A 19,603-nucleotide genomic window follows, 5' to 3' on the forward strand; every position below is an offset into this window, starting at 1 on the left:
ACAAAAACATAAAACAAAACGAATCTAAATAAACATATGAGAGGCTCATTCTATGGTTACATACTCTTGTTGGAGACTAAAGGAGAGAAGCTTACATTAAGGTTTAAAACTTACGATACAATAACTAGGGGGCCAAAAAGGGAAAAATGAAACAAAATTGAAGAGAGGAAAAAGAACTTGAGAGAGGAAATGACGAGGAAGAGTGAGTGACTTCTTGGTAGGGACGTAGCCAGGAATTCCCTCAGTGGGGTCATTCAGAGGGAGAGATAGAGAGAACAAATGAAGAAATGCATCAATGGCAATGCAACAATGGTTGTTAGAGAATGAAGCGTTGATGGAGTAAATGAATGAACAAATACTGAGCTAAAATTGACACCACTAAACAATGAATAGCTCTAAATATATGTAATATATATATATATATATATGTGATATTGATCTAGATTCACTGAGATCATTTTGTTAAAATTGACACCACTAAACAATAAATAGCTTCAAACACTGGGGTCATTTTGTTAAAACCCAAAACTATTAAACAAAATTTGAAAGTTCAGTGGTGTCAATTGACACCACTGAATTACACATAGCCCTGCCCTGCTTCTTGGGAAGCAGCAAACTACATGAGATTTCAAGTGATATGCTTTGGAAAATGCCAGTTTAATTAGGTCTAGGGCCTTACATCAGTCCTTGCTTCATAAGAACACTCAGGGAGACTCCAATTCAAGGTTATACTTGAACAGGTCTGAAAATAAAACAAAAATGCAAACCACTCGAGTCCAATTGATGCACGTGATTTACAAGTGATTGTGCATATCCGCCACCTATTTCCCCACCGCCACTTGCCACATCCTCTTTTCCCTCACTACTTCCACCACCTCTTCCCCTTACCTTGTCACGTCCTGATTTTCAAAATTTTAATTAGGTGAAAAATAATTAATTTAAGCGTGATCTTTTAATAAAATATTTCCGTTTAACCTTATTCATTTCCTTCCCAAAATTCTCTTACTTAGCCACTTTTGAAGGGCAAAAAACGTTTTTCAAATTAAAACCTTACCAACACCACATTGCATTGCCACTACCACTACTGTCACCGCCACCCCACCACCACCACCATTAATACAACTACTAGTACATTAGTTTCAAAATTGCAATCAAATATAGAAAAGTATTTTTTATGAAAAATATTTTTCAAAATAACATACAAACAGAGCCTAAGACAATGGAATAGCAAGCATAAAGTGTGTGTGTGCGCGTGGTTTTTTTTTTTTTGTAAATACCAAAATTCTAAAGAGACATTAACAGATGAATTGGCCCAATATTTGCTCTTCCATTACTCTTTCAACCAGTGATGGTTTGTACATTACATGAACCTTGACTCTGTTTATTTTACATGAAATTCAGATCAAGTCAGGCGACGATAATCTCAAAGCTTTCTGACAAAAGAACATGCTACCAATCAGACCGTGAAGGTAACAGCAAGAGTTACCCCTTAAAAAATGGTTGACTGAGCAAGATCTGAAATAAATAGGCTAAAAATGTGTAACTTTTATCATATCACAGCCTTGAACAAACATACCGAGCCAAGTGAGCTTCGTGGCTGAATTCTGGGTTGATCAAGCGAGCATACTCTTTTCCACTAAAAGCACACCTTGCAAAAAACTAGCTATCTCTGTTCACTACATGATTGAGTCATCTTAGTCCAAATCTTAAGCACTTGTTGTGTTTGGATTCTGCTATACTTGTGGTAGGAGCGTGGCGTGACTTGCTTTCTTTCTTGAAAGAGACTTTCTCCATTGCATTCAAGAACTTGCGCAAGTGCTTAATGTACTCGGGGAAAGTTTCGAGGTTGCAATGACCACCGCCCTTGACCCATAATGGGTCGTATTTTTCCTTCGACAGTTCCCACAATCGCTTTCCATGGGACCAGTCAACAATGTCGTCGTTTGTTCCCTGCAAAGAATTCAACGGAAAGGGAAAATAACATAACAGCATCAGATTAGGACTTGAAACCAACACAAGTTACTAGTTGGAATGAAAATATTGGAACCATGATGTAGGAATAAGGAGGTTTTTGGTAGAAGAATACCCGTATCAATTAATCTAAATTTACTACTACTATTGTGATTAGAGCAAAAAGAACATCAAGGTGTTTTTTTGTTTTGTTTTGTTCAGCACAAAGATTTCGCATCCAAAATCAAAGCACTGGCTTGTGTTTACTCGCTAGAAATTGCTTTCCAGACTAGGCTAATAATGTGCTTCCATACATCACTTCAAACCAATCACAACAACTGAGTAGTTGAATATATATACAATCAAATTATACAACCAACCGTAAATTCACCTACATTTTAAGTCAAAATAATGTCTGATGGACTGCAAACTTGGCAACTATAGATAAAAATGACAGTCTCAAGGACAGGTTGTGAATTCAAATCACAGTCCAATTGGAGAAATAATTATAGGTTAATTACACTTTACCCCCTCATAGTTTAGTTCAAAAACACATTAGCCCTTCAGTTTTAAAAATTGACATATAACCCCCTTTGTGGGTTGGGGCAAAGTGTAAAATCCAACTCCATTAACCTTCTTTTTTTTTTTGGGAAATTCTATTTACACACCACTAATTCTCTCAAAACACACCATTACTTAGTACACACATAATAATTTTTAGAATTTAATAATATCTTAGTTCACACCTTAACTTTTTATTACTAATCCTAAGGCAACACACCGCCTGTTTGTTTGAGTACACACCACAACCTACACCCAAAGATCTTCATCTTTAGAACACTAGAGATCTCTATTGTAGGTGCTGAAGATCTCCATCGCTGATGGAGGGTTTCATTCGGCTGGTGCATTGTCATTGTTTCAGATCTTCATCGTTGTCGTTGTCGTCTCGTCGGTGGCTCACTAGTGCATTGTTGTCGTTTCAAATCTTCATCGTTGTCGTCATCTCACCATTGTTTCACTTTGTTGGTGTTGAAGATCTCCAAAGATTTGCGATTCTCACTCTTGATTCTCACCTTAATATGTTTTTTTATCTGCTGTTGATTTGTTTATTGATTCAACTTCCATAACAATTTCTATTTTGAGTTTGGCTCAACTCTAGTTGTCTGAACATAATATTATCGTACCAAAAAATAAAATTGAAAAAATTGAATATGTTCAAAATATTTATATTGAACAAAATAAATAAGTTCATACTTTATATGCTGAACAACTTCAACTTGTTCAGACTTAAATTTTATATGTTATTTCTTTTTTGTAAAATATTGAATACATTTACTCTTTGTAAAAAAGAAAAAAAAAATACCAAAAATAAATTAAATTATTAAATTTAAGAAATGAAATTCTTAAGGAATCAAATTAAAAATAGAAATATTTTAAATTCTAGATTTAAAAAAAAAAAAAGAAATGACAAAAAGGAAAAAAAAAATACATAATTAAAATTCAAACATAACATAAAATATAAGTTTTTTTTAAAAAAATTAAATGAAAAGTTGCTTTGTTTGCTTGGAAATAATAAATTGAACATTAAATATCTGTTCAATTTTTTATGTATGAACATTTAATATTTGGTCAACCTTAATAATTTAAACAAAATAGTTTCGTTTGAATATAAATAATTGAATATTGTAAAAGTTCAACTCTGGTTATCTGAACACGTGAAACAAAGTTATCTTCTCAACAATTATATGACCAAGATAAATAAAAAACCAAAAACTACGTAGTAAATTGACATTTTCATTGTTGTATTGTTCGAAACCAATAATCCGAGTGTCATCCATGGTGCGCAAATATTCAATATCAATTGATTTCAATGTTCTTAAACTCTAAATTTTCAAAGGCTATTATTTAAAGTTTGGGAAATAAGTATAATGGAGAAAAGAATGAAGTGAGCTAATTGATAATAAATATCATGAGTATAGTGTGTTAGATAATAATATTTTTTCTCTAATTTTTTTCTTCATACCACCACCACATCCTGTCTCTACTACCATTTCCTCCCAAAAAAAATTTCCCGCTTCTTCTCTATGCTGCCATCATCAACTGCCATGCCCACATTACTGGCCACCATGATTGAAAATCTCCAAGCCCGCAAGTCTGGATTTGCTAAAATTGAAAATCTCATCTTCAAAATGAAATTGACCCATTAACGAATAAATTTGGACTCACTTTGGTGATATAAACTGTTCATCATATACAACTAACTAAGAAAATTATCTATGCAAAAAAAGTAAGTTGATCCAACATCGGTTGTCATACTATTAGATCATTTTTATCTGTTAGGATTCACATATTTTTAAAAATAGACTGTCCATATGTTATAATTTATATGTGATTGATTATGTGATTATTTATGTCTAATCAATCTAATTTTTTACACTCATGTTCTTCTCAATTTATTATATGAGATGAACAAGATCATTGACATGAATACAAATTAGTCCCATAATGCGCTAACTTTTGAGATCTTCAACTTTAGCAAATCCAAACTCTATAACTATTTTTCACAGAAACCACCACTTACCCATGTCCAACAGCTACACCCCTCACTCTCACACCCCACAACCCTATTGTTTTAGCTTGAATGCATCCTACATGCTTACATATAATAAAAGATATGAGAAAGTGAGACATTCAGGAAGCCAATATTGGGCTTTTCCTACTGGTAAGCCATTTTTTGCTCTTAGTATTGATTTTATCAGTGAATACGCCCTCTCAAAGAGATGATCAAATTCCACAACATTAGTGCCAACTGAGATATCAATGATTTTTGATATCCAACCTGTTGTACAACATTAGCTTGATGTAAATGGGTTATCTGGTTTTTGAGTTTTGAGTGTAAAAATTTTGGGGAGTGTGGTGAAGGATAAAATTGTCATTTTAGCAGATAATTTTATTAGTTTCTACACAGACAAGCAGTGCATGTATTTTTATTGAATTCCATTAATTTTACACTTTAATCCAAATAAAGAGGGAGTTGTGTATATTTTTAAACCTTAAGGAGGTGATGTGTTTTCAGGGTAAATCTCGGAGGTAAAATGTAATTAATCCAATATTTATTTATTGACGGCATTAGACGCCCTCATAACATCATTTTATTGGGAACATATTATAGGCTATTTACAGTCTTATGTAGCTTCTTTATTCTAGACTCCTATGCAAATTGCAGTGGCACAAGGGATTAGTGAGATCTAGAGAGCATGACATCTCAGCATAACAGTGTCAGGTTTAGTATGTTGAGGTCTATATCAATTATTTGTGTGAGCACAATTCCATTTTCATTTAATGATAAGAAGATACCATTACTTGGTGGGAAAAGGTAACATTTGGTAGTGACTAAGGAGATCATCAGTAGTTCATTATATTCAGAAACCAGCAGAACAAGATAAACAGAGTAGCATCTGCAGAGAATCTTGAGCGAGGGACTAATATGTATCGGCACTTTCACCAAGTTGTATTAACAGCACAAATATTGTTGCAGATAAACATGGTACGCTTGTCAAGGAATTCAAAATAACATTGGCAACTTGTATGGTTAACATCATCTTCAACCAATGCTTGTCTGAACTGTTGTATTCACTCACAGTCCACTGATTAGTGATTACAATCCTCCTTTCCTTTCAGTAATAGACCACCTTTCACCAACTACTTGGAACACAATTAAATTTTATCTTCATTCAGTTATGCATAGAGCAATACCTCTCAGTTAAATCTATTAACGAAAAAAATCTAAACTAAATCCTTGATAAGTTTTTTCTTTTAGATAAAAAAAATACTTGACAAGCTATGTTTTCCAATCACCTCAACCCACGATTTTTATGTCCTCTCATCTTATTTTACTCTTGCCATTAGATTAGTGCTTTGTTAGATAGCATATGACCCAACCATTTTATCAATTTTCTATCTATCATCCCTGATTAGCACCTCCTTTAACATCCCATTAAAGCAATCATATCTTATACAATCATGTATGTAATTTCCAGCAACCCGTCTTAGCATCCTTATTTTGGCTACACATCCATTCACCCATCTTCATCCTCCAAAGATTGTAAAACTACTCCTTGATAATTTGAAGGCTAAGTAAAAAATTAATGCATTTTCACTAATGCATTTTCACTATCTAAAAAGACTTAAGATTTCTAATTTGGATCGTTCAATGTTGTAGGAAGATGAGAAGAACGCCTTTCTTTTCAAAGTTGTCTTGAATTGGAAAAGAGACAAAAGATGTCAGACTTGCAGACTACACTATCTCCTCACTTGGATGCATGAACCTAAGAGTCTTTGTATTATTGAGGCAATTACAGACTGGTAAAATTGGGCATCACAGTGAAACATTAAACACGGACTATGCACTTGCATCTATTGAGGGGTTGAAAAATGCAATTCATTCTTTTAAATCTTTTGATGATCTAAGGGAAAAAAGATGCTTTTCAGTAGATGCAACCATCAGAACCCCTATTTTTGTTATAAACTGGTTTATTGACCATTGTGAAGAGAAGTGACAACAATGGCTATAATTTTATGCTCTAAGAGAGAGGATCAAACAATCATTCAGTGTACATAGCCCAACTGGAAAGATAAATAATTGAATGTATGCTTGTTTTATAAGTACTCAAAATGCTCTACAAAGCAGCCCACAACTACGACTATTCAATCTTTTGCAAGCAGCTTTGCTCAGTCTTACTTCACTTTTTCTTTCTGTTCTCTGTCACAACTCTTTCCCCTCTATTTCTCTTCATCTCTTTTCTTCTACTCCTGTCTCCCCATCCTTCTCTTGTGAAGAGCTTTGGAAGACACAATACACCCGCCCAGTTATATCTTCTCGCTCTAGTCTCTGTCTTGTCTGATTCTCTTCTCTTTGTCTTCACAATTTCACAAATTTGAATGACTTTAAAGACTAAAAAAATACACATATCTTATTCACTCTTCACTTGCCATGTGTTCAAAGAAAGTCTTATGATGAGAGCCGAGTTACAGCCCCATGTGTTCCTCTAGAAATTACATTATTTGGATTAAAACATACGAAAATGGTCACATCTTTTTGTCTATGTCAACAACGATTGTAAGAATTAATAGTTGTGGTGGTCTCCAACTCTTTCCAGAAAGGGAGAGGTTAAATGCTAAACCCAAAACCATTAAATAAATATTTACCCAGTAGTATGGGAAGCAGCAGATAGGAAGAATAAGAGGACAAAAGGATCAGGGTAGGAAAGAGCTTATCATAAATCTATTCAGGTAGTTATTATACGATTAACTTCTGTCAAAATGTCTACCAATTCACTTGTGTTATAGTTCATGACTAACTATTATTTCATTTTTTAAACTGTCAAGACTGTTCAATTTTAAACGAAAATATCATGTCTAGGATCTTATATAGTTGCTTTTAAAGATTTTTTGACATTATTTTGGATGGCTTGTCACATTTGTTTTGACAGCCTTCTAAATGAATTCTAAACATTTTTTTCAAGATTGGCTGATTTGAAAAATTTCCCAGACTTCATGGTTGATGCTTTTCCTTTCTCAAGTTGTTTTCTCTTTCTCGCAGTTGTATTTGCTCTTCCGTTTTCTTGTTTCTTCACTCTTTCCTACCCCTGCAGCTTCTTCGTTCTTCTCTGTTACTGCCACTTTCTTCCCTACTCTTTGTTTCTCTTCAGTCTCTCGTGTACAGCTGCTGCTTTGTTCCTCAGTTGCTGCAGCTGCTGCTTCTTTTCCTGCTGCTGTTGTTTTCTCTTCCCTAGTCTCCTCTGTTTCTACTCTACCCTTAGGCTGTGTTTGGATCTTGGATTTGTGGAGGGAAAAGTGAAAAAAAACAAAAAAAAAAGAGCTTAATTTTTTTTCACTTTTCCCTTCTCGTTTCTTTTCCCTCCACAAACCCATGACCCAAATACAGCCTTACTGTTCTTCTCTATCTCTCCCTTATACTATCTGTTTCTTTCTCATATCTTCTCTACTTCATACTAGCATTCACCAGATATTTTGTTAAGTAGTTCAGCTACTCTCACCACAATTTCAGTACCTCGGGTGCTTCCATCAGTAGTGATAAGGTGTTCTTAACCCATAAATTACATACTTTTTTGGGCTCAAGGTTGGCTGTGATTACCCCAGTGAGAACCTTCCTTTGCATTTTCCCTTACCAACCTTTCCAATACTTCAATAGCCTCCTGTCCTGCACACAAATATATACTTTTCCCTTTCTGCTTACAGTGTCTGGTGGGAATATTATGTAGAGTAATGGAGAACCTTTTTTTATCACCTTTTTTGATCCTCAACAAAGAAAATTGTATTAGAGAACAGGCCAAGGGGGCACAAACCTAGTAAAATCAAGAAAAAAGAAAAGAAACAAGGAAAAAGTACAAAAGAAATATCCAACAACCCCATTTAAAACCTATAAAAAAAATTCGATCCCATCTAAAAATTACTTTAAAATTGCACCTTTAAGACAAAAGATGCTTTCTTATCATCCATCATCCACTTCCACTTTTCTCCACCCACTTTACCAATAACAACAATAGATTTTTTGACTGGATGTTCCTCTTTGAATTTGCTTCTTAAAATGGATGTTCCTCTTTGAATTTGCTTCTTAAAATCTTCCATAAAGAACCCAACCCCCCCCCCCAAAAAAAAAAAAAAAGCACTAGACTTTTCAGACAATATCCTTCCTCCCAAATGTGACTGTTCAGGCCCTTTAGAAGACAATCCCACACTAATATTCTCACCCAAACTGCCAACCCAATGTCCTCAATGTACTTCCCCACTAAAGGTTTACTCCTATGCTGTCCATGATCAACCATGCATTGAAGCTTTTTAAGCTCCCTATCTTTCCTAGAGGATACTTTTCCCCCTCCCTTTTTCCTTCTTAGCACAGTCATCAAACTTTTCTACCACCTTTTAGCATAATAGCCAACTCATTAATCTTGTTAATCACTAGCTCAATATAATCTTTATTCAAATAATCACCCTTATATAGAAGTCTGACAGACAACTCTCAACACTCCTACCAATTCTTGTAAGTTTTCTATATATTCAACTTGTTTTCTAACGCAATATTACATCAGTTTAAATAAGAAAAGACTAAACCCTAAAATCTAAGTATGGAAATACAACTCGTATGGAAATACAACTAATTAGCTAACTATGGAAATACAACTAATTAGCCTAAAATATATACAACCATATATGCACACTCCAAAAATATCTACAATATTCACAATTCCCACCTCCTCCCCATTAAACTGATCACTTCTAACCCCATTGATTCCCTTTGGAATCACTCTTTCAACTTCTTGCAGATTTGGCCCACCTTCATCCCTCAACATGTCCAGAGGGCACAACCCTTACACAATCAAGAAAAATTAATAATAATAAAATAAAGGAATAGTACAAAAGAAAGATCCAACACCCCTTTTAAAACCCTAAACAACAAAATTTTAATCCCATCTACAGATAACTTTAAAATTGCACACTTGAGACCAAAGGTGCTTTCTCATCATCCGTCATCAGCTTCCATTTTTCTCCACTTACTTTACCAATAACATCAATAGATTTAATGAATTGATGTTCCTCTTTGAATAGCTTCCTAAAATCTTCCGCCAAAAAAAAAAAAAAAAAAAAAAAAAAACTAGACTTTGTAGACAATATTCTTTCTCCTGATTGTGACTGTTCAGGCCCTTTAGAAGACAATTCCAAATTGCTCCCCATCTATCCGTAATTAAATCAGAACAACCATCAACATTCCTCACAGCTTCTTGATTAGTTCCAAATACTAATTACCTCACTCAAATGAAGATGGTTCCATCACCAAAAGAATAACTCAAGCAATATGTAACATCTTGTTGAGGTCAAGCTAAGCCACATGGGTAAGCATATAAATGTGCTTTATTATTCCTGATGCGGGTACTAGTAATAGTAATTTGACTCTTATTTACATAGTTAAAACAAGAGAACAAATGTGCACCCCACAAAAAACAAATAAATACATAAAATAATAATAATAACAAAAATAATAATTAACACAATGATCAAGAAAAACTACAAGTTTGAGGTCACTGCCAGTTTCAAATAATGCAATGCTAAAGCCTGAAACCTTGGCAAACACTTTCCCACACAAGTTTAATTGTTCAAAAATTAAGTCAATGCAGCATTTTCACAATTACTAAACTAGCCATAAGGATATAGGAAACCTTGGCAAACACTTTCCCACACAAGTTTAATTGTTCAAAAATTAAGTCAATGCAGCATTTTCACAATTACTAAACTAGCCATAAGGATATAGGAAATGAAATATATGAGCAACGAGAACAGAGTGCTAAGTTCACTAAGGATAGTTGTACGGGGAGCAAATATTCCGGCATACCCGTACTCCTTTCTTCCGAGCTCCGTCGATGTCCGATCACCTGCGAGCAAGTAACGGTGAGCTACCCGGCGGTGTGTGGCCGGAAAAACCCTCCGACGATCAAGTTAGCACACACCTTAGGATGGATAGAGAGAAGGGAGAGAGTGTTTGAGTGTAAGAAATTCCTTACAGAGTGTTCGTCTGTCGCGTATGGGGGGCGCAGACATGTTTATATACCCTCTGCGCCCCATATCCACTCCCAGTCATCTCCTGACACGTGGCTCCGCTATCCCATCTGTCAGCATAAACCTTGCTGAACATCACCTAATCCAACTGCCCGCCCATTCTCCTGGGAGCTCGGCAGCCGGGCAATTCCATCTCGGCCATCGTCTGCCATGCTGCGCTTCATGCCCAAGTACTCCAACAGCTAAGCTTAGATGAGGACCGGACTCGGCGGCATCTCGGCAGAGCCGAGCTCGGGACTACTTACGCTTGTCTGCGGTCGACCTACCTGCCGAGCAAACAGGTACCTCGGTCCAACCTTGCCTTTCCTGGCGCTGGACTTTTCACCTGACCGGCTTCGTAATCACGGATCCTTGCAGCTCGGTCAATCAACGCGCTGCCTTAACCGAGCAGCTTCCATCAAGGCCGGGCCACACAACTTGGCCCAACACTTGTTCGGCCCAAATCTGTCTGGCACAACTCTGCCCGGCCCAAATCTGTCTGGCCTAACTCTGTCCGGCTCAAATCTGTCCGGCACAACTCTGTCCGACCCAAATCTGTCTGGCACAAATTCCATATCATTAATCTCCCTCTCAATTGCCCCTTAATTCCGTCCGCTGAAGCGTGACTGGGATTACCTATCCTGACCGGGGTAATACTTCCTCGGTCCTCAATATGCAAGATGGTGACCGCACTAAGAAAGCGAGCAAGGTCCGCTCCACGACTTTCTTCTTGGCAAGCAACATCAGCTCGGTCAAGGAACTTCCAAGGTCGGCGAGCAAGGTCCGTTCCGCGACTTGCTTCTTGGCGAGCAACAACAGCTCGGCAAAGAACTTCCAAGGTCGGCGAGCAAGGTCCACTCCGCGACGTGCTTCTTGGCGAGCAACATCAGCTCGGTCAAGGAACTTCCAAGGTCGGCGAGCAAGGTCCGCTCCGCGACTTGCTTCTTGGCGAGCAACAACAGCTCGACAAGGAACTTCCAAGGTCGGCGAGCAAGGTCCGCTCCGCGACTTGCTTCTTGGCGAGCAACAACAGCTCGGCAAAGAACTTCCAAGGTCGGCGAGCAAGGTCCACTCCGCGACGTGCTTCTTGGCGAGCAACATCAGCTCGGTCAAGGAACTTCCAAGGTCGGCGAGCAAGGTCCGCTCCGCGACTTGCTTCTTGGCGAGCAACAACAGCTCGGCAAGGAACTTCCAAGGTCGGCGAGCAAGGTCCGCTCCACGACGTGCTTCTTGGCGAGCAACATCAGCTCGGTCAAGGAACTCCAAGGAAGGCGAGCAAGGTCCGCTCCGCGACTTCCTTCTTGGCGAGCAACATCAACTCGGTCAAGGAACTCCGAGGAAGGCGAGCAAGGTCCGCTCCGCGACTTCCTTCTTGGCGGACAAGATCAGCTCGGCCAAGGAACTCCAAAGAAGGGGAGCAAGGTCCGCTCCGCGACTTCCTTCTTGGCGGACAAGATCAGCTCGACCAAGGAACTCCAAAGAATGGGAGCAAGGTCCGCTCCGCCACTTCCTTCTTGGCGGACAAGATCAGGTCGGCTAAGGAACTCCAAAGAAGGGGAGCTAGGTCCGCTCTGCCACTTCCTTCTTGGCGGGCAAGATCAGCTCGGCCAAGGAACTCCAAAGAAGGGGAGCAAGGTCCGCTCCGCGACTTCCTTCTTGGCGGACAAGATCAGCTCGGCCAAGGAACTCCAAAGAAGGGGAGCAAGGTCCGCTCCGCCACTTCCTTCTTGGCAGACAAGATCAGTTCGGCTAAGGAACTCCAAAGAAGGGGAGCTAGGTCCGCTCCGCCACTTCCTTCTTGGCGGACAAGATCAGCTCGGCCAAGGAACTCCAAAGAAGGCGAGCTAGGTCCGCTCCGCGACTTCCTTCTTGGCGGACAAGATCAGCTCGGCCAAGGAACTCCAAAGAGGGGGAGCAAGGTCCACTCCGCCACTTCTTTCTTGGCGGACAAGAACAGCTTGGCCAAGGAACTCCAAAGAAGGCGAGCAAGGTCCGCTCCGCCACTTCTTTCTTGGTGGACAAGAACAGCTCGACTGGACCCTCGGAGTTGAGCAAATCATCAACTCGCCAGCCGGAGTAAAACATCTCGGCTGGAACCTCGCAGTTGAGCAAATCATCAACTCTTCAGCCGGAGTAAAACATCTCGGCTGGAACCTCGCAGTTGAGCAAATCATCAACTCTTCAGCCGGAGTAAATCATCTCGGCTGGAACCTCACAGTTGAGCAAATCATCAACCCGTCAGCCGGAGTAAATCATCTCGGCTGGAACCTCGTAGTTGAGCAAATCATCAACTCTTCAGCCGGAGTAAAACATCTCGGCTGGAACCTCGCAGTTGAACAAATCATCAACTCTTCAGCCGGAGTAAATTATCTCGGCTGGAACCTCGCAGTTGAGCAAATCATCAACTCTTCAGCCGGAGTAAAACATCTCGGCTGGAACCTCGCAGTTGAACAAATCATCAACTCTTCAGCCGGAGTAAATCATCTCGGCTGGAACCTCACAGTTGAGCAAATCATCAACCCGTCAGCCGGAGTAAATCATCTCGGCTGGAACCTCGTAGTTGAGCAAATCATCAACTCTTCAGCCGGAGTAAATCATCTCAGCTGGAACCTCGGAGTTGAACAAATCATCAACCCGTCAGCCGGAGTAAATCATCTCGGCTGGAACCTCGTAGTTGAGCAAATCATCAACTCTTCAGCCGGAGTAAAACATCTCGGCTGGAACCTCGCAGTTGAACAAATCATCAACTCTTCAGCCGGAGTAAATTATCTCGGCTGGAACCTCGCAGTTGAGCAAATCATCAACCCGTCAGCCGGAGTAAATCATCTAGGCTGGAACAGAAGAGTAGGCCCCTCATCCACTATTATTTCGGACACAACAAAGGTCTTCAGCAAAAGTAATTCACTTCTATTACATTGACAAAAAGAGTATTTGCATTCAGAAGTGTAGGGGAAACAAGTCCCTCAAAAAATTACATAAGGCCGCATTCCATGGCCGGGGTATGCCTTTGCCATCCAAATCCTCTAAGTGGTATGCCCCCTTGCCCGGTTATCTTGTAAGGCTCTTCCCAGTTTGCCCCTAGCTTGCCTTCACCCGGCACTAGTGCGTTGCCCATGACCTTCCTTAAAACCCAGTCGCCCACTTGCCCGTTGCCATCGAGGTTGTCTCCACGGTGGACGTCGCTGCATCATCCTCTACTCGGATGTGCTCATTGATGCGCTGCATTAGGTGCCACATGGATGTCTGCTGGTTCATTGTAAGCGAATCCCTCAGCCTATGTCCGAGCGGGAGACCGCGCTTGTATTGCGTGATTGCAAGGTTGACCGGGCAATCCAAGATCTCGTTGAAGGTTTCCCAATACCTCGAGTTGTATGCCTTCAGTGTGTCGCTTGGTTCCATCTTGACACTAAGTAAATGATCGACTTCCTTTGGTGTTTTTGTGTTGGTTTTGAAGCGCGTCACAAACGCTTCGGCCAACTGATGCCATCGTTGTATACTCCCTTCCGGCAACCTCTCGAACCACTTCAAGCCCAGCTCGCCTAAACTTGACGGGAAGATCAGGCACATAAGTCCGTCATTTCGCCTATGTCCGGCCATAACCTGTCGGAAGTGGCTCACATGCAGGTAAGGATCGGTTTTCCCGTCGTAAAGCGCGAACTTTGGCTGGTGGAAGCCTGCCGGAAGCGGTGTAGTTTCTATTTCCAGGGAGAAAGGGGTGGCACTCAACCTGGCCAAATCTGAATCCACTAGGAGTGGTGCCGCATGGCGGGGTGGAGGCATTCCGACCTCCTCGCTGGCGTGAACCCCGTAGGATAGCCGCTGGAACGCCGGTATCCTCTGAGCTTCGCGCCGACGAACCCGCTCCTTTAAGACCGCCCGCAAATCCTCTGAATGAGCGGAGTAAGAGTACCTCGAAGTCGTCACCGGACGTGAGGGCCGGTAGGTGCTGTCTTGCGCGCTAGACTTCTCTGCATGCACGTCGGAATCACCAACCTGGTAACTTCTGGTAATAGAAATGGATGAAATGCGTCGCTGACTCTGACCGCCTGAACGGCGGGATGGGGTGCGCTCACTGTGGTCACCCACTCTAGCTTCACCTTTCCCTTTGACATGCCGCTTCAGATCCTCCATCTCCGCCGCCATTCACCGGATGACAGCGTCTTGGTCCCTCAACTTATTTTCCAGACGTCTGGCGTGTGAGTCTCTCCTCCGCCGGTGACCGTCTGGACTCCGTGAATGACCATGACTTCTTCCGCGCTTATCCCGCGCGTCTCCCGACTGTCCGCCAGTGGGCGTTCCCAAGTCAGCCATTGGGTGGACAGCAGGAGGTCCCTCTCTCCTTCGGGTATACTCCGGGGTGGCTCCGTCGATGGCGGACAACGGAAACTCGTCGTTGTTCGCCATGGACGGCGATCAGATGAACCTGGAAGACAAGGTTTTGTCTGTCAAGCTTCCCACAGACGGCGCCAATTGTACGGGGAGCAAATATTCCGGCATACCCGTACTCTTTTCTTCCGAGCTCCGTCGATGTCCGATCACCTGCGAGCAAGTAACGGTGAGCTACCCGGCGGTGTGTGGCCGGAAAAACCCTCCGACGATCAAGTTAGCACACACCTTAGGATGGATAGAGAGAAGGGAGAGAGTGTTTGAGTGTAAGAAATTCCTTACAGAGTGTTCGTCTGTCGCGTATGGGGGGCGCAGACATGTTTATATACCCTCTGCGCCCCATATCCACTCCCAGTCATCTCCTGACACGTGGCTCCGCTATCCCATCTGTCAGCATAAACCTTGCTGAACATCACCTAATCCAACTGCCCGCCCATTCTCCTGGGAGCTCGGCAGCCGGGCAATTCCATCTCGGCCATCGTCTGCCATGCTGCGCTTCATGCCCAAGTACTCCAACAGCTAAGCTTAGATGAGGACCGGACTCGGCGGCATCTCGGCAGAGCCGAGCTCGGGACTACTTACGCTTGTCTGCGGTCGACCTACCTGCCGAGCAAACAGGTACCTCGGTCCAACCTTGCCTTTCCTGGCGCTGGACTTTTCACCTGACCGGCTTCGTAATCACGGATCCTTGCAGCTCGGTCAATCAACGCGCTGCCTTAACCGAGCAGCTTCCATCAAGGCCGGGCCACACAACTTGGCCCAACACTTGTTCGGCCCAAATCTGTCTGGCACAACTCTGCCCGGCCCAAATCTGTCCGGCCTAACTCTGTCCGGCCCAAATCTGTCCGGCACAACTCTGTCCGACCCAAATCTGTCTGGCACAAATTCCATATCATTAATCTCCCTCTCAATAGTGATACACCCATTTTTCTCATAAGCAACTATAGAGTTAACATAATAAAACGAAAAATAAAAAATCCAATACTTGTAGATTTTCTTAAAATTGCATGTACATCACAAATCATCATGAGGGATCATCATTTCTCAATTAAAAATTTTGAAATTTCCTTGCCTTGTACTTCGTTCTCTCAACACAGCACACGATATTTGGTAACATGAAAACTTGAGGAATATAGCTTACAATAATCATAATAAACCAATCAAACAATGAAATATAGTTATTCTTATAGAAAATAGCAGCAAGCTGAGATAAATATAGATCTATATTGCAGAAACAATTTAAAATATTATACAAACCAAAATCTAAGAATGAACACATGAATACTGGCAGAAAACAAAATGGGCATGTATGAACTATTCTGGTAAAGAATGAAGAAAGATAAGTGAGGTAAAACTTACATGTATGACTAGAACTGGACAGCTGACATTGCGTATTTTGTCTATATTCTGAAGATATGAACAGAGGTCTCTTAATACAAAACTGAGTAATCAAAACATGGAACAGAAGAGAATAGAAGAAAAACCACTTGGAACTTACTTTGAAAATGTCAAACCAGAATGTCATTTTTACGTTATATAAAACTCGTATGCCTGAAAGGATGGCACTATGAAGAACAACACCTCTCAACCTCTGTAAACGAGAAGCTAAGTGTAGTGTGGGCCCACTTCCAACAGATTGGCCATACAAAATCACATCCTCCTGCTTAATTCCATATTCACTCTTCAAACAATTGTAGACAGCCTCTATGTCATAGTATGTGTTGAACTCAGATGGCTGTCAGAATAAAAGCAGTAAACACTAATCAGGAACAGATTTAGGCCCCTCAAAAAAAGAAAAAAGTACCTTGAGCGATAAGGAGCTGGATAAATAGATTATGGCAACAAATAGAATTTTCTTTCATTTATTTTTTCCTCTTATTTTCCTGAATCTTTTGAATAGGAAAGTTAATGTGTAATGATGAGTTCATATAGAGCATTCTAGATATTCAATTTAAAAAATTAACTCCATATGAAGATTGGTTTCATATTATTCTTACCTTACCAGAAGATGCTCCATACCCTGAATAATCATAACTGCAAAATAGAAAAATGCACTCAGTCAATACTAAATGCATCGAATCGGCACCCTATGAAGGTTTTTACTACTGAAGAATCATACAATCTGCAAGTTAAATTCCAAACAGGTATTAACCAAATATTTTTACAGACTAATAACCTATATAATCAAAGAAGTACAAGCATTTTCAAACAAACTCATCCAAATGGTTGATATGAATAATAAGCTCATTAAAGCAACAAATTCACGACAATATATACCGAAAAAATACGTAGAGAACCCTCTTTCTTCCATTGCACAGACTGTATGAAAACTTCAGTCAGTATAGACTCATTATCCCAGTACATTTCACAGGGAAAAGAAATATGAAACAGTTATAAACCTTGCAAAAGAGAAAAAAAGAAAAAGAAAAAGAAAGAAACAAGCCAGGAGACCAAAATGCAAAATCAAAATAAAAAGAACAAAACTTTCGCTTTGTTGTTGGCACATCCACCACTAGAACTCAAATAGACAAGAATACAGACCATGAATAATAGCAACAAACCTCATATAGCTACCTAAAAAAAAGTGTTGGAAAGTGCAAACCAAAACTAGAATCTAGGGATTTAACCCATTTCACCAACACACCGATAACATGACACATGCATGTGTGAAGAGAAAAAAAAGAAAAAAAAGAAAAAAAGAAATGGGGAAGGCAAAGCATAGGATGAACAAATATAAACAAAACCACCTACCATGTTTTCAGAAATTCAAACTAGAACATAGAGACACACAAATCAGAAAAGGATATTCAACAAATATACAATCAAGCAACAAATAGAGCATCAAGGACCCAGACAAAAAAAGTAGACAAGACACACCTGTGCCCTCAAGCACATACAGAAACATACAATAATGAAGGTATCAAACAATTCAACTGACCTGACAAATGGAAATGAAAGATCAATCACAATTTTTGCCCAACATAGAAGAACAACCACCACATACAACCATTTCAATTATATCAAAAGCCAAACACCAACCAAATCAACAAACACAAAAGAAAAGAAAAATACAAAACCAGAATCAAGTCATTTCAACGTCATTCAACAAGCAAACATTACTCAGATTCCAAAATCATAAACCCCAAACAAGCATTAAAAAACCAACACCACCCATTACCCCAAAAAAACCAAATGAAAAATCCCACAAACACCCATTTCAATATCATCAACAACAAACAAAACCCAGATTCCCAAACTGACAAATACACAAACACAAGATAATAGTACCACATGATGTTGACACGGAGGTGAGCTCTGAGCTCAATGAAGAGTTCTTGCATCTGACCCAAATCAGCAGCGTTGCCATGAGAGTAGAGAAGCGTGAATCTCCCATAAGGGTGTCTCCAAAATGTGGCCACAATCTTGTTCCCACCCTTGGTGTCTAGCAAATGGACATCAACGTTCTTGTCTGCGGTGAGTCCCGTGAAGACAAGCCTCCCATCATCGTCTCTGTACACATCGTAGGTTGGTGGGTCAGGTGGGAAGAATGCAAATTTCGCAGCCACACTCGATGTTACATTGCCCATTAGAGCCAACCCACCAAAGAACACCCACCAATTGACGGAATCAACGAGGTTTTAGGCCATGAACATGAAATTTTCTCGTGTTTTCTGAGAGAAAAATTGGTAGGAAAATGTGGGATTATATATATATATATATATATTTGAATATTTTTAATAGAATATGTTTTTAAGTGGTTGGTTTGTTTGTTTGTTGTTGTTAATAAGGATGAATATATGTAAATACAAGTGGCGTAGGAAAAGGGGGTTGGGGTAGATTATGGTAGATAATAATAGATCCGATCCAAGCGGCAAGAGCTTGAAAGCCCCCAGAAAAAGTTAAGAGAGCAGAGAACCAGGTGGTGCTGATGACAATGATGGTGGTGATAGTTTTGATATTTAACAGTTGAGACATCTGATTAACAAAAATCAGTGAACAAAAAATTTTGATTGATAAGAATTTTTAAATAAATTAATATTTAATTATAAAAATATTATGAATTTTAAATAATTTATTCAAGTTTTAACCAAATCTTTTAGATAGATATGAGATTCATACAAATATACATGTATAAATCTCATATCTATATAAAAAATTTGATAAAATATTTAATAGATTATTTGTCACTCTAATATTTTTTCATTGATGTGATCATGGTTGTAGCGGCCATATGTACTATGTGGATATTTGAATCAAAAAAAAAATATGTACTATGTGGATATGGTTGGTTTGGTTATGATGACTCCAAGTCAAATAAATCAGATTCATATTCCTTAATCCTACTTTTATTATATTTATTTTTGAAAATTTTAATAATAATTATGATGTTGAAAATTAGGGATGCAACTCGGGCGGGTTCGGTCGGGTTGGGGGTCTGCCCAAGCCCGACCCGAATTGTATTTGGCAGTGCCCAAGCCCGCCCAAGCCCGACCATGAACCCGAGCATTGCTGCCCAAGCCCGGCCCGAGCTTTGTATTTTGAGCTCGGGTTAGCCCGAATTACCCGAATTGCTCGAGTCCAGAAACCTGTAGGTAGATCTAAGGGTAGACATAAAAGATGCTAATCTAATGGTAGAAGACTAACAAAAAATAAA

At 40.0% G+C, this 19,603-nt stretch overlaps 1 protein-coding gene and 1 long non-coding RNA gene across 3 annotated transcripts; both read right to left on the minus strand.

The window, feature by feature from the left end:
- Positions 1–1,307: 1,307 nt before the first annotated feature.
- LOC114284347 (uncharacterized) lies at positions 1,308–19,159 on the minus strand. Of its 2 annotated transcripts, none has more exons than XM_028227245.2 (5): positions 18,238–19,159; positions 16,947–16,983; positions 16,448–16,684; positions 16,309–16,356; positions 1,308–1,950 (listed from the first exon to the last, which is right to left on the minus strand). In XM_028227245.2, the coding sequence occupies exons 1-5, from the start codon at positions 18,534–18,536 to the stop codon at positions 1,690–1,692; spliced, it is 882 nt and encodes a 293-aa protein (XP_028083046.1). In that variant the 5' UTR covers positions 18,537–19,159; the 3' UTR covers positions 1,308–1,689. The 2 variants fall into 2 exon arrangements, with proteins under 2 accessions (XP_028083046.1, XP_082781120.1); XM_082924994.1 differs by having other exon boundaries at positions 1,885–6,869; positions 18,238–18,897.
- Positions 7,348–11,400, minus strand: LOC145824665 (uncharacterized). The gene is made up of 2 exons (XR_014366604.1): positions 10,188–11,400; positions 7,348–10,090 (listed from the first exon to the last, which is right to left on the minus strand). It is a non-coding gene; the product is annotated as an uncharacterized LOC145824665 (long non-coding RNA).
- Positions 19,160–19,603: the final 444 nt, after the last annotated feature.

This window comes from Camellia sinensis, chromosome 4 (genome assembly GCF_055761805.1).
Source record: "Camellia sinensis isolate YWXY chromosome 4, ASM5576180v1, whole genome shotgun sequence".
NCBI classification, from domain to species: Eukaryota; Viridiplantae; Streptophyta; class Magnoliopsida; order Ericales; family Theaceae; genus Camellia; species Camellia sinensis.

Excerpts from the sequence above, each read along its gene's own strand:
- LOC114284347 (XM_028227245.2), bottom strand. The coding sequence starts at position 18,536 with ATGGGCAATGTAACATCGAGTGTGGCTGCGAAATTTGCATTCTTCCCA. Across the intron at positions 16,984-18,237 it reads CTCCGTGTCAACATCATGTG|TTATGATTATTCAGGGTATG; the intron begins GTACTATTATCT and ends TCTATTTTGCAG. Across the intron at positions 16,357-16,447 it reads TCTGGTTTGACATTTTCAAA|AATATAGACAAAATACGCAA; the intron begins GTAAGTTCCAAG and ends TCATATCTTCAG.